Genomic DNA, 20,960 nt, shown 5'->3' on the forward strand with positions numbered 1-20,960 from the left:
ACTTCTATCACTGTACTATGGATAATATGGCTCCTTTTGGCAGTGTCAGGGTCATAAATAAGGTAAGAACAGACCACCATGCAGTCATTCGGATTATAGGTGCGTACAACAATGTATCAGTGCAGGTAAGTGACTGTTTAGTTTACAGAGGATTAACTAGACCGTCACATTGTATCAAACTCTTAGTTCTAAACTGAAAGACATTGTCCAGAATTAGAAAAACCTGTTTGCTTACTTCAAAAAAATAATGCGCCACACCTGTCCACAGGTTGTGTGTGGTATTGCAGGTCAACCCCATTCACTTTACTAGAGTAGAGCTACAATACGAGACGTGGAGCTGATTTTAGTGGAGCGCAGCCATGTAGTTCACCTAAGGCCTCGTGCCGTGTTTTGTGGTCTGTAAATTGCGGATCTGTTTGCAGCCCCATTGAAGTTAATGGTTCCGCATCCATGCTGCAAAAATCGCGTCTCGGATGCGGACCAAAACAACGGTCGTGTGCATGGGGCCTTATGCAAGAAAATCCCCTTTTTCCCTAAGCGAAGGCCCTGAGCTTACAATTTACAAGATTAATGCTCCACCTGAAAAGCCATAAGCTAAGTTTACTTTTCATCAGGCTTCATAGCAAACAGCATCTGGCTCTGTCAAGGACTTGGATTTGTTGACACATCGATGCCAGGACACAGAAAGCATTTCGAACACTTTGCACCTTCAGGATTCTAAACAAACCTGTAAAGTCGGATTTCCAGGGTCGTCACACACATGGCAGATGGCAACCTGGTTTCACTCATCAATCGATTTATTTATCTGTTGCCATGAAAGACTGTGTAGGTTTTATAAGAGCAAATAGTACAAAAAAGGTCAGCTACATAACATACGTATTAACATAAGCAAAGCAGAAGGTGAGGAATGTGCTGACCTTGTGGGAGGCAGTGACCTCGCCACCTATGTGACTGTAATATTGAGAACATGGATGCATAAAGCGGGGTCAGTGTCATGAAATAGGTAATGTAAGAGCACTAGGCAGTGTATCAGATGATAAAAGTAGGTAAAGCAGCAGAGGAAGAGTGTGCTGATCATTAGTTAGGCAATAACCTCTCCACTCCTGTCACTCTATTATAGATAACATGGCTTCCTATGGTAGGGTAAGTGTCATAAAGTAAGTAAAGAGAGATCACTATAGAGTCAATCAAATCAGAGGAGTGGTTACAGCAGCAGAGGAGGAGGGTGCTGATCTTGTGAGAGGTAGTGACCTGTCTACTCCTGTCACAGCATTATAGATAACATGGCTTCCTATGTCAGAGTCAGTGTCATAAAGTAGGTAAAGACACATCAGTATACAGTCAATCAGAGCAGAATAGTGGTTAAAGCAGCAGAGGGACAGTGTGCTGATCTTGTGAGAGACAGTGACCTGTCCACTCCTGTCACAGCATTATAGATAACATGGCTTCCTATGTCAGAGTCAGTGTCATAAAGTAGGTAAAGACACATCAGTATACAGTCAATCAGAGCAGAGGAGTGGTTACAGCAGCAGAGGAAGAATGTGCTAATCTTGTGAGAGCCAGTGACCTGTCCACTCCTGTTACTGTGTTATAGATAACATGGCTTCCTATGTCAGAGTCATAAAGTACATAGGTAAAGCCACATTCGGTATACAGTCAATCAGAGCAGAGGAGTGGTTACAGCAGCAGAAGGACAGTGTGCTGATCTTGTGAGAGCCAGTGACCTGTCCACTCCTGTTACTGTGTTATAGATAACATGGCTTCCTATGTCAGAGTCATAAAGTACATAGGTAAAGACAGATCAGTATACAGTCAATAAGAGCAGAGGAGTGGTTACAGCAGCAGAGGAAGAATGTGCTGATCTTGTGAGAGGTAGTGACCTGTCCACTCCTATTACTGTGTTATAGATAACACAGCTTCCTATGGTAGAGCCAGGGTTATAAAGTATGTAAAGACAGAATACTATATAGCCAATCTGAGGAGTGGTTACAGCAGAGGAGTGTGCTGATCTTGTGAGAGGCAGTGACCAGTCCACTCCTGTTACTGTGTTATAAATAACATGGCTTTCTATGGCAGAGTCAGTGTCTTAAAGTAGGTAAAGACAGAACACTAGTCATCCAATCAGAGGAGTGGTTGCAGCAGCAGAGGAAGAGTGTGCCGATCCTGTGAGCAGTAGTGACCTGCCAAATATGTCCAGGTTAGTATGGACAAGGCAAAGCTGTATGTAGTACCATTGTGCCACCACAAGGGGGGGTGCTGAGGTAGCGGTTACACTCAGGCTCTGGTCCAAAGCACCCTCTGGTCATTTATAATAATATAAATGGCACATGGTAGCCCGGGGCCCTGGAACAGGATTTTGCATTGGGGCCCAGGAGCTTCAAGTTATGTCTGTGAGCACTGGTAGATTATGGAAATGGCCAATGGTGACTGTGGCAGATAGTGAGGTATCCTGTCACGTGACGATATAAATGAGGGTAGGGCTACATGAGATAGAGCCAGTGACATACAGAGGGTGGGAATAGAACACTTTGTAGCCAATGAGAGTGGGAAAATGATGACTTCCGCAGGAGAAGAGTATGTTGATTATGAGATAGGCAGTGACCTGTCTAATCCGGACAAGGTCAGACAAGAACTGCACCTCAACGTACTGCTGTGACTACTACTCCTATTATTTCTAAGCCCTCCTCAGCACATAAAAACTTACCATATGATGAGCTGTTAAAGAGTTCAATGTTGATGAACACATAGTCCCCCTTAGTCAGTCCTTGTCGATGTGCAGCCAACATGATGTTCCGGACGGTATCACTACTCGCGCACATGATCACAACTGAGGGAGAAGAAGAGAGAGCCGAAAGTCAAACACCACTCGCATCAAGCTTAGGCAGTAGCGATGTATCTCAAAAAAAAGATGTAGCAGAGCTGATTTTGTCATTCCGATATTACAACATTCTGAGAAATCCAATGTATTATCTTAACTCACAGAAATGCCATAATGCAACCCAAAGCAGCGGAAGACAAATTCAACTCTGCTACATCCAGCACAGCTAGAGTTAAACTATGCAATGACAAATGAAATGGACAAAAAAAGGTGCAACATCCTCTAACATAGTTTGCACCAGCAGGTCCCGATGTACCCCCTTTGAGTTGATCCCCGACTCTGCCCACCTGCAGTGCCATGCACCCCACTATTTAAAGGGTTACTCCATACATCAGTGGCTCTTTACATTTTTGCGGTAATATTCTGCAGAAGAACATAAAACCCTCAGAAGGTAAAATAAACTTGGTTTGTGAGCTGCTGTAACCTTATTGTGAGCGCAGGCTGTGCTAATTGACCAGCGGAGTGGCAGAGCCGGGCACAATGGGCACATTCACCCAGATAAATATCATTTTTTGTAAATAGCAGGCAGCTTGTTTGTGCGCTTCGCATTCCATGTAAATGAGTTGCTGGAAGAGACTGCGCTCCCCTCGCACTTCAGTAATGCTCAGTTTAGGAAGGCACTCGATGCCATCAGATCCCAGGGGTTGTACTGGATTGATGAAACATGGATGCTTTCTTCAAGAAACAGCGCCATACCTGTCCATAGGTTGTGTCTAGTATTGCAGCGCAACTGCACTGAAGTGAATGGAATATACGGTAGCTGCAATACCGCCGACAGCCTGTTGGCAGGTGTGGCGCTGTTTTTAGAAGAGAGAAGCCATTTTATTTAATTTTTTTTCTCTCTCCAGCGAGCAGGGCCAGCAGCTGCCTAGGATCGAGCATACTTGTTATATCAGTGCTCAACTTCCATTTAAAGGGGTTGTCCCCCAAATATATTCTACAGTTTTCAAAGCAGCACTTGGACCTGAATACTTTTGTAATTGCATGTGAGTTAGGCCTCTTTCACACGACCGATTTTTTTTTTTCCCGTTTACGGGCCGTTTTTTGCGTTCGGTATACGGAACCATTCATTTCAATGGTTCCGCAAAAAGAAAAAAACGGAATGTACTCCGTATGCATTCCGTTTCCGTTTTTTAGTTCCGTTGAAAGATAGGACATGTCCTATTATTGCCCGCAAATCACGTTCCGTGGTTCCATTCAAGTCAATGGGTCCGCAAAAAAAACAAAAACGGAACACATGCGGAAATGCATCCGTATGTCTTCCGTATCCGTTGCGTTTTTGCGGAACCATCTATTGTAAATTTTATGTCCAGCCCAATTTTTTCGATGTTATTACTGTATACTGCAGGGCTGGCCAACCTGCGGCTCTCCAGCTGTTGTAAAACTACAACTCCCACAATGCCCTGCTGTAAGCTGATAGCTGTTGGCAGTCTGGGCATGATGGGAGTTGTAGTTTTGCAACAGCTGGAGAGCCTCAGGTTGGCTATCCCTGGTATACTGTATATGCCATACGGAAAAACGGAACAGAAACGGAAACAAAAAAAAAAACGGAACAACGGATCAGTGAAAAACGGACCGCAAAACGCTGAAAAAGCCATACAGTCGTGTGAAAGAGGCCTTATTCAGTGAAATCTATCTGTATAGCGCCACCTGGTGTTTGTTCCTTTTCTAATGTCTCTGTCCTGATCACTGAGATGGAAACACATGCTCAGTTCTATCCGTCAACCGCCATCAGCTGCAGCAGCAGACAGGACATGCCCTCTGATGAATGGCACGTCCCCTAACTTGCCAGCTTGGAATACATCTAGCAGAGCAATAGATGTGGAGATCTCTGGATCCATGTGAGGTACGGGGCTGGTTCTAGCTTTGTTAGAAAGAGACTGTCATGTGCTATATGATGTCCGATTTTTTTTTTTTTTACATTAGTCATGGGAGAACCCCTTTAAAAATTGAAGACGGATCAGTGATGAGCTGATCGGCACAGATCAAGAAGGGAACAGACGTGGCTGGCCATGCCCAGGTAACCCATGGCTGACCCCACCAAGGAAGAGCTCCTGGAGATGAGTTGGGCACTGTTTTGGAAGAAGTTGGCAATGATTTTTCTGAAATTCTGACCAACCCCTTTAATGGCAATTTTTGCAGGCAGGAGATGCCCTGTGTGTCGGTGGGAACTGACCCGTACAGACATGTAAGACTATAATGATACCTTTAAGGTAGACTAGATAATCCCCCAGCAATTACATTTCGGGGCACCAGTCACAAGCGTTCATTACAGCAGCGCAAGGCTCCGGCCTCTTACGTGGAAATTACCATCAGCCGAAAGCTGCACGGAGCCTGGAAATCAAGAGATTAGTGGAAATATGTCTGAGGGCAGCAGCGCCATGTACCCAAGACATGCATGACTGACCCGGAATAGATGTGACGCCGGCTCATTTACCGGTCTGCGTCATCGTAAGGGTCATTTAACAAAAAACACGTGGGCGGCGAATAATCTATGGATATTAGGGGATTATTCTCATTATTTAATACAATTAACTTGTCAAAGAAATGTAGTATTTCAATTCAATAGATAGATGGGAAGCTATGAGATGGATAGAGTGCCTTGAAAAAGTCTTCATACCCCTTGAAGTTTTTCACATTTTTTCACGTTACACCCACAAACGTAAATAGATTTCATTGGGATTTTATGTGATAGACCAATATGTGTGAGGTGTATAGAAAATGATACAGGGTTTTTAAAAAAATTTATTAAAAAAAATTCTGGAAAGTGTGTTGTGCATTTGTATTCAGCCCCCCTGAGTACTTTGCAGGGCCACCTTTCGCTGCCATACAGCAATTGCAAGTCTTTTGGGGGATGTCTCTACCAGCTTTGCACATCTACAGGTTGAAATTTTTTGCCATTCTTCTTTGCTGAAGAGCTCGATCTCCGTCAGATTGGATGGAGAGCGTCTGTGAACAGCAATGTTCAAGTCTTGTCACAGGTTCTCAGTTGGATTTAGGTCTGGACTGTGACTGGGCCATTCTAACACATCTAACGGTACTTCTAACCCATTCCATTGTAGCTCTGGCTGGATGCTTAGGGTGTTTGTCCTGCTGGAAGGTGAACCTCCGCCCCAGTCTCAGGTCTTTTGTAGCGTCTACCAAGTTTTCCTCCAGGATAGCCCTGTATTTAGCTCCATCCATCTTCCCATCAACTCTGACCAGCTTCCCTGTCCCAGCTGAAGAAAAGCCTCCCCCCAGCATGATGCCGCCACCACCATGTTTCAAGGTGGGGATGGTGTGTTCAGGGGGATGGGCAGTGTTCGTTCTCCACCACACATTGCGTTTTGCATTTAGACCAAGAAGTTCAACTTTGGCCTCATCTGACCAGAGCACCTTCTTCCACATGTTTGCTGTGTCCCCTACATGGCTTGTGGAAGCTGCAAATGGGACTTCTTGTAGCTTGCCTTCAAAAATGGCTTATTTCTTGCCACTCTTCCATAAAGGCCATTTTTGTAGAGTACACAACTAATAGTTGTCCTGTGGACAGATTCTCCCACCTGAGCTGCGGATCTCTGCAGCTCCTCCAGAGTGACCATGGGCCTCTGCTGCTTCTCTAGTTAGTGCTCTTCTTGCCAGGGCTGTCAGTTTAAGTGGACGACCATGTCTTGGTAGATTTACAGTTGCCATACGCCTTTCATTTTTGGATGATGGATTGAGCAGTGCTCCGTGAGATGTTCAGAGCTTAGAAATTTTTTTTATAACCTAACCCTGCTTTACACTTCTCCACAACTTTATTCCTGACCTGTCTGCTGTGTTCCTTGGTTTTCATGATGCTGTTTGATCACTAATGTTCTCTAACAAACCTCTGAGGCCTTCACAGAACAGCTGTAGATATACTGATAGTAAGGTACACATAGGTGGACTCTACTGTATGTACTAATGAGGGGACTTCTGAAGGAAATTGATCATGCTGGATTTTATTTAGGTGTATAAACAAGGGGATGAATCCAAATGCACGCCACACTTTACAGATTTGAAAACCATGTATCATTTTCTTTTCACTTCACTTTGTGTTGGTCTATCACATAAAATACATTTAAATTTGTGGGTGTAAGGTGAAAAAATGTGAAAATGTTTAAGGGGTATGAATACTTTTTCAAGGCATAATAGATAGATAGATAGATATGTGATAGATATATAGATAGATTAAAATAAAGATATAAAAATATAGATTTAAATAGATTGAATAAAGTAGGTCCCCTTTTTTCACGACTTCTTGGTGTGCTGCATTGCTTTTTCCAATTTTTTTGTTTGAAGGACCCTGAACCATGGCCTTTTTGAGAAAATTACTCCCTTTTTCTTTTACCCGATGCCGCGTTTGCATTTTGTTTTCCTTCGATATGAGAAAGAGCTAGAAAAAGAAATATAAGAGAGAAAGAAAGCCTATTTATGTAATGTAAGAAGGTCCAAGGAATCATCGTGGATGATAGGTACGGATCACCGAGACTGGGAAAGTCACCTGCCCAAAGTGCAGGCTGTGGTGGACTCCCTTCGAAAATCTGGACTAACCGCTAACCCCAAAAAAATGCGCGATAGGGTTAGACAAGACTAAATACCAGTGGTATATCATTGGGCGCCGAGTGATCAAACCCCAAGTAAACAAAAGAGAGGCGATAAGAAATTGGCCCCGACCTGTCACCACTAAACAAGTAAAGTCATTCCTAGGAATGATAGGCTATTGCATGAGATTTATTCCCCACTTTGCTACTGTAGCCGCGCCATTGACAGGGTTATTGAAGGGACGCAAGTCAGTGATGATTCACTGGAATGACTGGGTGAAAGAGGCTTTCTCCGCTTTGAAGTCGGCCTGTGTGGGTCCCCGATTTAGGTGACGCCCGACTTCAAGCGGGAATTCATAGTACAGACAGACGTCTCCGAAGTAGGCCTTGGTGCTGTACTGTCTCAGGAAGTCAACGAGGAGGAGCATCCCGTTGTCTTCTTAAGCCACAAGCTCACCCCAGCCGAGACCAGGTACAGTATAGTGGAGAGAGAGTGCCTAGCCATCAAGTGGGTACTCGAGTCTTTCCGCTATTATTTGTTGGGAAGAACATTCCGTCTGGTGACTGACCACTCTCCTCTCAAGTGGATGAGCCAGGCCAAAGAGAGGAATGCTCGGGTCACCAGGTGGTTCCTGTCCTTACAAAACTTTAAGTTCTCCGTAGAACACAGGGCAGGCTGGTTGCAGGGAAACGCGGATGCCCTGTCCCGAGTATCCTGTATGGCATGTGTTCACCCCCTCAGGGTTGAACAAAGGGGGGAGGTATGTAAGAAGGTACAAGGAATCATTGTGGATGATAGGTACGTGTCACCGAGGTTTCTGGCCTTGGTGGAGTAAGAGCCGTTTTTTATGTGTCAGCAGCAGTTGCTGTTTGACACCTTGATACTTAGTATGGCTGTAATAGCTGATCCGGGACGGCTCTTACTGGGAGTAGTCAAAGTGCTGGGTGGGTGACTTCTCCCCATGTTCCAGGCCGGGTTTTGCCAGGCATAAAAACCAGCCAGCACTGCCAGGTGGAGAGGATTACCTCCGTCTGACAGTGGAGCTCAGGAGGTGTATGTGCTGTGATCTGAGGGCTGTGTAGGGATCTGCGGTTTGAGCCGGGCTGGAGGGCTCAGACCCCTGTGAGGGCGAACAGGCCGCCTAACGCCTGCCTGTGGACTTGACAAGGCAGAACATCCAACAGGGTGTGAAGTAACACCCAGGAGAAAAGGTGACTGTTTTGTATATGAACTTTTCATGTGTGTGACCGATCACCAAGCAACTTGCGTTTTTTGTTTTGCTTTCACGTTTGAATAAACACTCATGTTTTGAACCAAGAACTTATACTTTGCCTCTGTGCTGCACCCGCTTATCCTAAGTGCCAGAGCGAATCCCCACAGTAATAATACACCATTGGTCCAGCTCCAGCCAAAAATAACCAATCTTGCTGGTCGGGCATTGGACATCCCCATTGGAGGTGATTTTGGGACCATCACTTACCATAGGGTCTATGGGAACCTATCAGATCTTATAGATGATACCTCCTAAGTATAAGTGCATCCCATCGATGGAGGGTTGACTTACGTAATGGGGTCCAGTGAACCCCAGTCTGTCACCGTCTCCCTCCTCCACCACTGCACAGAAGCTGGTGTAAGAGCGGCCATGTCAGTAGACAATAAAGGAGGAGGATTGGGCCCGGCTTCAGGGGCAGCAGTGTAAGTGACATTTTTGAGGGAGACAATGGTGTTTTGTGCCTTCCCTTTTCCTCCACATAATGCCCCATACAGCGGCCTGGCACTCACTAGGAGTTTGGGTTATCAGGAAATCTAAACCTTCACAAGCTCTTGAATTGTTTGGCTGTGGAGAACCTTCTAGTGTGGATCTCCGGGCTCCAGAATTCTTCCGTCCACAACTTGTGTTATTGTTCTGTGTGCCATGAAACACAGCTTGTTCCCGTGCTTGAAACCGAGCCATTGTCACAGAAACCCTGCTCCATAGGGAGGTTGGTGCTCCAGGCGATCAGGGAACTTTCTCATGAATGGAGTCAACAGAAGCTCAATTAGGATGCCTGATCAATAGGGCGAATGCTTGGACCCATTGTCCACTATCTAATGTAATGGCCAAGAAGCAGCAATCAGATGTAACCCTGCCGCACACATCACACACTGAACCTACACGGGTCACAGTGTACAGCAAATTTACAATGACCATATTATTCAGCAGGGGGATAAAAAGAAAATACAAAAAACTACAAAAAAAGAAAACATAAAAGAAGTAAAAATGTGTCTGAAAATTGCACAATAAAAATAAAATCTTTGAACACTGCAGGTCTAATAATGCACAGATAATACAGGGTAAGTCATTTGAGTGAGTGCAGAATAGTAAGTGCAGCTCTGGAGCATAATACAGGATGTAACTCAGGATCAGTACAGGATAAGTAATGTATGTACACAGTGACTCCACCAGCAGAATAGTGAGTGCAGCTCTGGAGTATAATACAGGATATAACTCAGGATCAGTACAGGATAAGTAATGTAATCTATGTACACAGTAACTGCACCAGCAGAATAGTGAGTGCAGCTCTGGAGTATAATACAGGATGTAACTCATGATCAGTACAGGATAAGTAATGTAATGTATGTACACAGTGACTGCACCAGCAGAATAGTGAGTGCAGCTCTGGAGTATAATACAGGATGTAACTCAGGATCAGTACAGGATGAGTAATGTAATGTATGTACACAGTGACTCCACCAGCAGAATAGTGAGTGCAGCTCTGGAGTATAATACAGGATGTAAGTCAGGATCAGTACAGAATAAGTAATGTAATGTATGTACACAGTGACTCCACCAGCAGAATAGTGAGTGCAGCTCTGGAGTATAATACAGGATGTAACTCAGGATCAGTACAGGATAGGTAATGTAATGTATGTACACAGTGACTCCACCAGCAGAATAGTGAGTGCAGCTCTGGAGTATAATACAGGATGTAACTCAGGATCAGTACAGGATAAGTAATGTATGTACACAGTGACTGCACCAGCAGAATAGTGAGTGCAGCTCTAGATTATAATACAGGATGTAACTCAGGATCAGTACAGGATAAGCAATGTAATGTATGTACACAGTGACCTCACCAGCAGAATAGTGAGTGCAGCTCTGGAGTATAATACAGGATGTAACTCATGATCAGTACAGGATAAGTAATGTAATGTATGTACACAGTGACTGCACCAGCAGAATAGTGAGTACAGCTCTGGAGTATAATACAGGATGTAACTCAGGATCAGTACAGGATAAGTAATGTAATGTATGTACACAGTGACTCCACCAGCAGAATAGTGAGTGCAGCTCTGGAGTATAATACAGGATGTAACTCAGGATCAGTACAGGATAAGTAATGTATGTACACAGTGACTGCACCAGCAGAATAGTGAGTGCAGCTCTGGAGTATAATACAGGATGTAACTCAGGATCAGTACAGGATAAGTAATGTAATGTATGTACACAGTGACTCCACCAGCAGAATAGTGAGTGCAGCTCTGGAGTATAATACAGGATGTAACTCAGGATCAGTACAGGATAAGTAATGTATGTACACAGTGACTGCACCAGCAGAATAGTGAGTGCAGCTCTGGAGTATAATACCGGATGTAACTCAGGATCAGTACAGGATAAGTATTGTATGTACACAGTGACTCCACCAGCAGAATAGTGAGTGCAGCTCTGGAGCATAATACTCAGGATCAGTACAGGATATGTTACATCTCCGTGCATACAGTGACTCAGCTGTATATGTACATTTTCTCTATATGGAGACTTTTACATACTGTAATGATCCGTGTGAATGATTAATTAATGCAATTTGAAAAGGGAGACCAGTTCCCATGCTCGTTAAAATAGACGTCTCGGAAGGAAATCGCTGCAGGTAATGACCTAATTTTCTCAGATACGTACAATAATAATTACACGTGATTCATAAACCTGTGGATGCAGCCAAAAAGTACAGGAACTTCAAGTTCTCACCATTCTCATGGAAAGCAGCTACAGAGGGCCTGCAGGCGTACCATGCGTCTCTCAATGTGATCAGGGGTCTGTGACGGGACTATAGCATCTAATGAGGACCTCTCCGAATTCATGTATGGTGCTAGATGGTCCTCTCACAGTCTTCGCTTCATCATGGAAGCACCCCCGATGCCAATCAGCCAGGAGTTGCCCAAGCACTCATACCTTAGGGGGTCCCAAACGCCCCTCAAAGGCCTTGCTATGACTGCATTCTTTTAAAACTTAATTCCAAATCAGAAAATTTAGGTGGAATTGAAATTAACCTCTTGACCCCTTTGATTCCTAGGAAGCTGAGTTATGGGGGGCTGTTTGCAGCGTTCTTGTAATGCAGGCTCAGCTGATCGCCGTGGGCTGACACATGACAGCCTCTGGACAGCTGTTCCTGTTGGGGGTAGCAGTGTCTGGCTAGCCCCCTGACCACTGTCAGGACCTCCCGTCCTCCCCATACACATGCATCCTCGGCATCCCCAACATCAATGCGCTCGCCCAATGTTTTCCTTCTGAAGGGACAAAATCCATTCTGACCATTTCATTCTACCATCTTGTACTAGAAATATATTGACTGGTGTCCGTCAGCAGTCCTAAAGAGAGTATATCCCAGTATATCTCAGCTCCCGTATGGGAGGATATGGCCTTCGCTGCAGTCGCACATGGCCTTTTTCACATTTTCAGTGCACTTAGGCTTTCAGAAACAATTCAGCTCTGCTACATCTCTACCAACTCCAACATCTGAATAGCTTCTAAATGGGAATTATCACCTTGTTAGGGTTTATGGTAATGAGGTCCTGGTCAGGAGATTACCGTAACACGTCCCGGGGATTAAAGCCTGCTTTGATAGCTGTGCGGAGGTGTCAGTGAGGGCGGCCTCCGTTTCCAGCCATGCCTGTTTATGCCAGTAACCTTCTGCCACATGATAAGGTTACCCTGAATATGCCGCTTTTTACAAGGAATAAAAATAAAAAAACATGCCCCCACCCCCACTTACCATCTGGGCCCTTCACTCCTCTCTGTGGGCCTCCTATTTTCCTTGCTTGCACATCAGACTTACCGGACCCCCTACATAAAAAAAAAGAGAGCGAGCAGCCCCCTTCTTCAACAATGCCAATAAGCTGCCGCTAAAGCCTGACCTAATTTGTAGGATTCGTGAGAGATTGAGATTGCTGGATGCAAGGGGGCATCTATAGGGGTGCAGAGGTAGAAGGGCCCAGCATTATAAATGGCACATGGAAGGTGGGGGCCCCATTACAGATTTTCATTGGGGCCCAAGAACTGCAAGTTTGGTGGAAATACAATTTGGAAAGGTTGAGATGAGCCCCCGTAGCATCTACCGAGCGCCCCTGGATACAGACGTGCCTGATCTTTTATACCTAATGTGGTTTGTATGTGCAAAATACAAGGGGTACCTCGAGCGCCCATCAAAATGAAACCTATATTTCAGATAGAAGGCTAAAGTACTGAGGGGTCCCTGAGGCTAAAGTACTAGGGGGGTCCCTAAATTCCGAGATGTGATCACCTAAGCAATGGGGGATACTGGTGGCGCGCCCAATGGTTCCCATTCCCAGCTCGGGTGGCTGGTGATGCTCAGTTGGAAAGCAATGAAAACAAAGGAAGGCTGGAAATAAATATTTGTAAAAGTTCCTCCCGGAGCCGCTGACCCCCCCGCTGACGTAAGAGCACAACACAAAATTAATGAGGTTTTAGGAATAGGAACCCGTGGAATCCGCCCACATCTCCTGGAAATTTCCACAACAGGGAAGATGCGGAGAATACAGCAAGTCTATAAGGAGCCAATTCATTGGCTGAGATATTGGATATGGTGTCAAAATCCCATATAGGCCCATATATCGTCTTATATCAGCCAGTATATCATCTCATATATCAGCCCATATATCGTCTCATATATCAGCCCATATATCGTCTCATATATCAGCCCATATATCGTCTCATATATCAGCCCATATATCGTCTCGTATATCGTCTCATATCGTCTCGTATATCGTCTCATATATCAGCCCATATATCGTCTCATATATCAGCCCATATATCGTCTCATATATCAGCCCATATATCGTCTCATATATCAGCCCATATATCGTCTCATATATCAGCCCATATATATATCGTCTCATATCAGCCAGTATATCATCTCATATCAGCCCATATATTGTCTCATATCGTCTCATATATCAGCCCATATATCGTCTCATATATCAGCCCATATATCGTCTCATAAGTCAGCCCATATATCGTCTCATATATCGTCTCATATATCAGCCCATATATCGTCTCATATATCAGCCCATATATCGTCTCATATATCAGCCCATATATCGTCTCATATCAGCCCATATATCGTCTCATATCAGCCCATATATCGTCTTATATATCGTCTCATATCAGCCCATATATCAGCCCATATATCGTCTCATATATCAGCCCATATACCGTCTCATATATCAGCCCATATACCGTCTCATATATCAGCCAGTATATCATCTCATATCAGCCCATATATCGTCTCATATCATCTCATATATCAGCCCAAATATTGTCTCTTATATCGTCTCATATCAGACCATAAATCGTCTCATATCACCCCATAAATCGTCTCATATCACCCCATATATCATCTCATATCAGCCCATATATTATTACATATATAACCCTGTTTAAAATCCTATATATCATCCCATCACCCCATATATTGGTCCATATAATATACTTTATAGTATCCCATATATCATCTCACATTACCCCATGAAGCATCTCGTATATCATCCTAAGTAATATCCAATATGTCAACCCATGTATAATTTCACATATTTTCCCATATATGATCCTATACTGTATATCACCCCATTTGATATCCTATACATCAGCCCATACATCATCTCATATATCAACAGTTTAATATCCTATATATTATCCCCTATATCTTCCGATATATTAATCCATATAATATACTTTATAGCATCCCATTTATCATCTCATATCACCCCTTAAAGTAATATCCTATACATCAGGTCATATATCACTCCATACATTATACTATATATTAGCCTATATACCTTATATAGGGCCATATATCATTCCATATAGCATCCATTTTACCAGTCCATGTAATGGAGGGCTGACAGAGGGGGAGCCGGGGCCGACAGAGGGGGGGGGGGGGCAAAGGCTGACAGAGGGGGAGCCAGGGGCCGACAGAGGGGGGGGGGGCAAAGGCTGACAGAGGGGGAGTCGGGGGCCGACAGAGGGGCAAAGGCTGACAGAGGGGGAGCCGGGGGCCGACAGAGGGGGGGGGCAAAGGCTGACAGAGGGGGAGCCGGGGGCCGACAGAGGGGCAAAGGCCGACAGAGGGGGGTCCGAGGACTGACGAAAGTGGCGGTGGATGAAAAGCTCCAGGGTTCATTTATGCCACATATGACTGGTGATAGCAGATGGCACCTGGCTGCTTGTGGACCATAGATTTTGGCCAGTTGGCTTGGGCCCTACCATGACTTACAATAGTCAAGCATGTCAAAAATGGATGGGTCTGGGTTGGTGACATGTCCAACCAGTCATCCATATACCCATCACCTTGTATCTCGTGTACACCGCCGGCTCTAGTCAAAGATGACCCAACTACACAGAGGTAGTATCCATAGAGCTACATATTGTACCAAGTATAAGTGGCAGCTGTAGACTCCAACACTACAGCTGCCAATCAGAGCAGAAGGGGCAGCGAAGCAGCTCAATGCAGAGAGCACCTCACAGTGAAGCTCCTCCTCCTGGGCACTTAGAGGAGCAGAACAAAACATCATATTCACACTACTCCTGATTTTAAAAGCTCCTCAAAAGGCATGTTTATCCTGCTCTCCCCAGCCTCTACCTGGTGCTGTCAGCAGTATAACATGGTCAAAACTGCTGACAGACTCCCTTTAAAACTTTTTTTGTTTAAACAAAAAAAAATTGGCTTTTCCATTTTTCCCCTTGGCAGAGCTGTGGTTTTTATTTGTGGTGCGAACTTCAGGTTTTATTGGTACCATTTTGGGATATAGATGACTTGATCATTTTATAATTCCTTATTTTAGGAAATTCTGGCATTGTGCAATTTCAATTTTTTCTTTTCATTACAGGATGCACCGCACAGCATAAAGAATGGGACACTGTAAGATTTTGGATGTGTTTGGATGCAATTATATTGTTTGTTTTTTAGATGTTTTGTTTTTTTTTATGTATAAAAATACCGACGGCTCTACCCAATCAAATAACAGTGGGTCGGTGCACAACCCGTACGGCACACCCACCGTCTACAGAGTTAAAAATAGGTAAAAGCACTTATTTGGGCGGCACTCAAATATCTGATGGTTGTTGATCAGTATAGTTGTAAAAGTTATATTTATTAGTACAAATATGAAAAAATAATCGATCAACTGTGAACTTAAACTTTAAAACATCGATGTTAATTAGAAAATACACAAAATAGCTTGCAAGTGAAATGAAATTAATAAAGATAAAAGTAAAATAAAAAATAGTCGAAAAATCCTGTAATTGATGTGTTGTCTGTCCACATGTAGTTCTTATCGAATCTGGTATTTGTGATACTTTTACAGTATTTTTAAATACTTGGTTGTTCCCATATGATCAATTTGAGACCTGCGCGGTGTTGAATGTGTTAAAGGGAACCTGTCACCGGGATTTTGTGTATAGAGCTGAGGATATGGGCTGCTAGATGACCGCTAGCACATCCGCAATACCCAGTCCCCATAGCTCTGTGTGCTTTTATTGTGTAAAAAAAACGATTTGATACATATGCAAATTAACCTGAGAGGAGTCCTGTCCCTGAGATGAGTCCTGTATGTGAGATGAGTCAGGGACAGGACTCATCTCAGGTTAATTTGCATATGTATCAAATCGGTTTTTTTACACAATAAAAGCACACAGAGCTATGGGGACTGGATATTGCGGATGTGCTAGCGGCCATCTAGCAGCCCATGTCCTCAGCTCTATACACAAAATCCCGGTGACAGGTTCCCTTTAATAGCAACCAACCAGCCGGTGTAGATGCTATCAATTTTCCAAAAAAGGTCCGAGCCTTCATAGTATTGGAGAAGTGGTAAGGATCGCGATCAAAGTCTATTCACTGCACACAAAATACAGTGATGAGCGCAGTGACGTCACCACGGGTCCTTTTCCTCAAAGAAGAAGACAGAAGAGAAGCCGGGCTGCGCGAACAAGTGGATGAAGGCGAGTTTAATTTTAATTTACTATTGTACTTTGCATTCTGTATTCACAATGCTATTATTTTCCCTTATAACCATGTTATAAGGGAAAATAATAATGATCAGGTCCCCATCCTGATCGTCTCCTAGCAACCGTGCGTGAAAATCGCACCGCATCCGCACTTGCTTGCGATTTTCACGCAGCCCCATTCACTTCTATGGGGCCCGCATTGCGTGAAAAACGCACAATATAGAACATGCTGCCATTTTCACGCAATGCAAAAGTGATGCGTGAAAATCACCGCTCGCGTGCACAGCCCCATAGAAATGAATGGGTCCGGATTCAGTGCGGGTGCAGTGAAGTGCTTTTACCAATGGTTTATTTTTTCAATTTTTTTAAACTTTATTAAATCCGTTTTTTTGGGTCCCTGTAGAGAACCTGAACCTGTAATGGTTTGACCTTGTTTTGTATTGCGGTTTTACTGTCATTCTGCAAGTTCTCGCCGATCCCTGCTGCTGTGTATGGAGCAGGCCACCCCATACACCCCCCCACGCCCATGTGGCATAGATGGACGTCACTGTGCTCGAGAGGGTTAGGCCTCTTTCACACGTCGCGTCGCGTGTGAGGGCCGGACAAGATGCGGGTGCGTTTCGGGAAAATGCACGATTTTTCCGCGCGAGTGCAAAGCGTTTTAATGCGTTTTCCACACGCGTGAGAAAAATCAGCATGTTTGGTACCCAGACCCGAACCCGGACTTCTTCTGTTGTGTAGCAACCGTACGTGAAAATCGCACCGCATCCGCACTTGCTTGCGATTTTCACGCAGCCCCATTCACTTCTATGGGGCCTGCGTTGCGTGAAAAATGCACAAAGAGGAGCATGCTGCGATTTTCACGCAACGCACAAGTGATGCGTGAAAATCCCCGCTCATGTGCACAGCCCCATAGAAGTGAATGGGTCCGGATTCACTGCGGGTGCAATGCGTTCACCTCCCGCATCGCACCCCCGCGGAAATCTCGCCCGTGTGAAAGGGGCCTTAATGTACTATGCAGGATTTACAGATCTTCATCGCTTAGCAGCCCCTTCCCACACTACCTGGGTGACCACCCTTACAGTCCACAGAAGTAGTGACAGGAAGTTTTTTTTCTGCTGCACAAAGGGGTTTATATAAAGCTTAGTCAGCACATAATAAATGACCCATTGTATTATAATACAGTATCTCCGCTTCCTGAAAGTGAATGGAAATATCCAACAATTTGCTACAATGTATCAGTGCCAGTAAAATGCATACAATGACTGTGTATCCAGCTCTCTGCTGTGAGAAGAAGTAGTAGATCTACAGTATCCAGGTTTTCGTCCTTCAAGCTCATTCACTGAAAGCAAACAGAGATCTTTACAATGATGAACGTATATTAGAACGTTGTAGAACTTTTCATTATATTTAAATCAAACTCATTTAAAGGGGTGTTCCTGGATTCATATATTGATGACCTGTCCTCGATTTCTCAGCACCCCGGCTGATCAGTCGCGGTGCTCTTCAGGTCCCCCCACCGATCAGACCATTGATGGTCCATCCTGCTTCTGGTCTCCTGTAGATGTAGTGAGGCCATTGCCGACCAATCCTTTACGCCCCTTGCTTCTGTCCTAGAGTCAGTACGCCGCCTGCAACACGCTGCTGTACGGAGCGCAGCCTGACGCCTCTCCTGTGCCTCCAACCTCCTGCTCACAAATTGATCTATAGGACCATATCTGCTAGACGCGCCTGAGCATGGCATCATGGGACATCCAGTTACCGCCAGAGCTGCTGCCCGCACTCGTTGGCTGGTACGATTGAGACGGCGAGCGTAAGAGGTCATTATTTTATTACCGATATAGAAGAGCTGATGGGAATGATTTTGTATGACTTCTAATAGGAATCCAGCAGAATTTTGAATGCAGCTCTGGATGCAACTAGAGTACAACATATGATGTCACTGACGATCTGAACAAAGTTGCAAACATCTGGAGCTGTATAAGTCCCTTTCTATGGAATGACGTCCAGGAGACTGCGCTTTACGGCGGCTGTAGCTGGAGGAGCGCGATGGTCGCTGTCCACCTGTCACGTACAGCACGGCTGGGGGGGGGGATGTGGGTCAAGGATTTTCTGTGGTCATTAACCTGGATGGATTTCCATGGGAATTGGATTCGGAGAATCCTCAGCGGGACTGACCTAACACTGGGCACAGGATTTCTACGCACACCCCTCCAAAATCAACGGGATCTGCCTACAATCCAATGTTTAGGGGGGGCAGCCTGACCACCAAACTATAGGGGCCTTGGTGTCTGACAGGTGCTAAGCTCCCCTCTACCACATAAGAAGACACAGTGCTATAAATGGGGGGCCCTTAACAGATTTTGTATTGGGGCCCAGGAGCCCCCCATATCTCATCTGAAGTCCTGACAATCCTATTGGGAGAGCGGCTGAGCATCACTCGCACTGGAGGACCCAGCATGTCCATGCATTATACAGATAAGCCATTGAGTTCAATGGACCAGGTGTAATACTTCATTTCACCTGCGGTGGTGCTGCAGGGAAACTGAGCAGTTGCTCCCAGATCTCTGGGGATCGACCTGTGACCAAGTGAGTTTTATCTAATTTTCCAACTTCATTTGAATGTATGATGAGGTCGATACGGCGAAGGGACGCCCCTACGGACAGACTGGGCAACTGTCGTAAAACAGCCCGCACCTACTGACACCGCCCCAGTGTCTCCTGGGAAAAAAAGGCTCTGTATGTTACAACCACAACCAATCGTGGTGTTCAAGACCGCCCTGCTATTCCTGTATGGGACTGCAGCCAGATGTTATGGAACTGGATGGAAACATTATCTACAAACAAATATCATTAAAGGTGATGCAATTCCACATTACCTAAGGATTATACAGATGCAGCAGAACTAAGTTTGTCATATGGTTCTAATCATCAGATCTTCATCAGATTTGATTTTACACTGCAAACCTACCTAACTCCTAACTTAGTCATCCTAATGCACAAAGGCATCCTCGAAGAGCTAAATAACAAATTCAGCTCTGCTACATCTGCATTATATCCATGGTATGTACCTTGGTACAGCTTTGGGAAGAACCTACTGTATCTCACTTCTGATTTGATAACGGTCTGGCAGCTCTCTAGAGACATTTAGTTCTGGGAGATACAGATGTAGCAGAGTTGAATTTGTCATTTACCATAATTCTGCTGTATATTGTAGACTATATGTTACGCATACTGTGCCCTGGTTCTAGTGTCAGAGATTCCGACTGATAGAAATCGCCAAACAACCACAGTGTGATTTAAGAATGTTGTGTGCCCGCATACGGCGCGTCCGCAATACACCGGCCCCTTGCGCACTCTGCATCCACTTGAATGGGTCCGCAATCACGGAGATGCGGAACGGAAGCGTGGATCGGAACCCCGCAAAATAGAACTTGCAGTGCGGACGGATCACAGACCTATTCAAGTTAAATGGGTCTCTGTCCGTCCCGGCCGCCGCACGGACGTTGCCCGTGCATTGGGGACCACAAATTGCGGTCCCCAATGCACGGAACGGATGTGTGCAAGAGGCCTAAGAATCAGTGAAGTCCAGATGTATTTTTCGATGGAGTTCCCCTTTAAGGCTAGGTCTACACAACGACATGTGTCGCACGACACATAGGGCACAACTACACTGCAACATGTGTCGCGCGACATTCATTTTTATAATGGTAGTCTATGGTGTCGCGCTGCGACATGCGACAGTCGTAGAAAGATCCACCTCGAAAGGATTTTTTGCGACTGTGGCGTCGCAGTCGCAGTGCGACACCATAGACTATCATTATAAAAATGGTCGCGCGACATATGTCGTCGTGTAGACCTAGAATAAGATATGCCATGTTGGGCCATGGTCTTAAAAATCCTATAGAGCAGGACTCTGTGCATAGTGTTTAGAGTTTTACATGGGACTGCAGGAAAAACTGCTTAAGCAAGACGTGTCACAATTCATACAGTTTAATGACATTAACGAAATCTTGGAATTGAGCGCGGCGTGGAATGTCCGGCGACTGCTGGAGTGTAAAACTAAAGTAATTACCGTGATAACTCCAGTCTAACCTCGCAGGAACGTTTTCACCCTTCTCCTTGGGCAACCCCGGGCATAGGTGACAACAAGCCGCTCTATATCCCTGCGTGCACTCTCAGCGCCAGATAGCGGGTCAACCGGGTGCCAAGGTACAGGGTTATGAGCAGATGCAAATGCAGATGTAGCAGAGCTGAATA

General features: G+C 44.9%; 1 protein-coding gene across 2 annotated transcripts in view; it reads right to left on the reverse strand.

The window, feature by feature from the left end:
- The window catches only part of NPR3 (natriuretic peptide receptor 3), an 87,872-nt gene that overhangs the window by 63,737 nt on the left and 3,175 nt on the right, over positions 1 to 20,960 (reverse strand). For both annotated transcript variants that reach the window (XM_044276407.1, XM_044276406.1), the window contains exon 2: positions 2,705 to 2,827. In XM_044276407.1, coding sequence (XP_044132342.1) covers positions 2,705 to 2,827 — 123 coding nt within the window. The remainder of the gene's footprint in view (positions 1 to 2,704; positions 2,828 to 20,960) is intronic.

The sequence above is a fragment of the Bufo gargarizans genome, chromosome 1 (assembly GCF_014858855.1).
Source record: "Bufo gargarizans isolate SCDJY-AF-19 chromosome 1, ASM1485885v1, whole genome shotgun sequence".
NCBI classification, from domain to species: domain Eukaryota; kingdom Metazoa; phylum Chordata; class Amphibia; order Anura; family Bufonidae; genus Bufo; species Bufo gargarizans.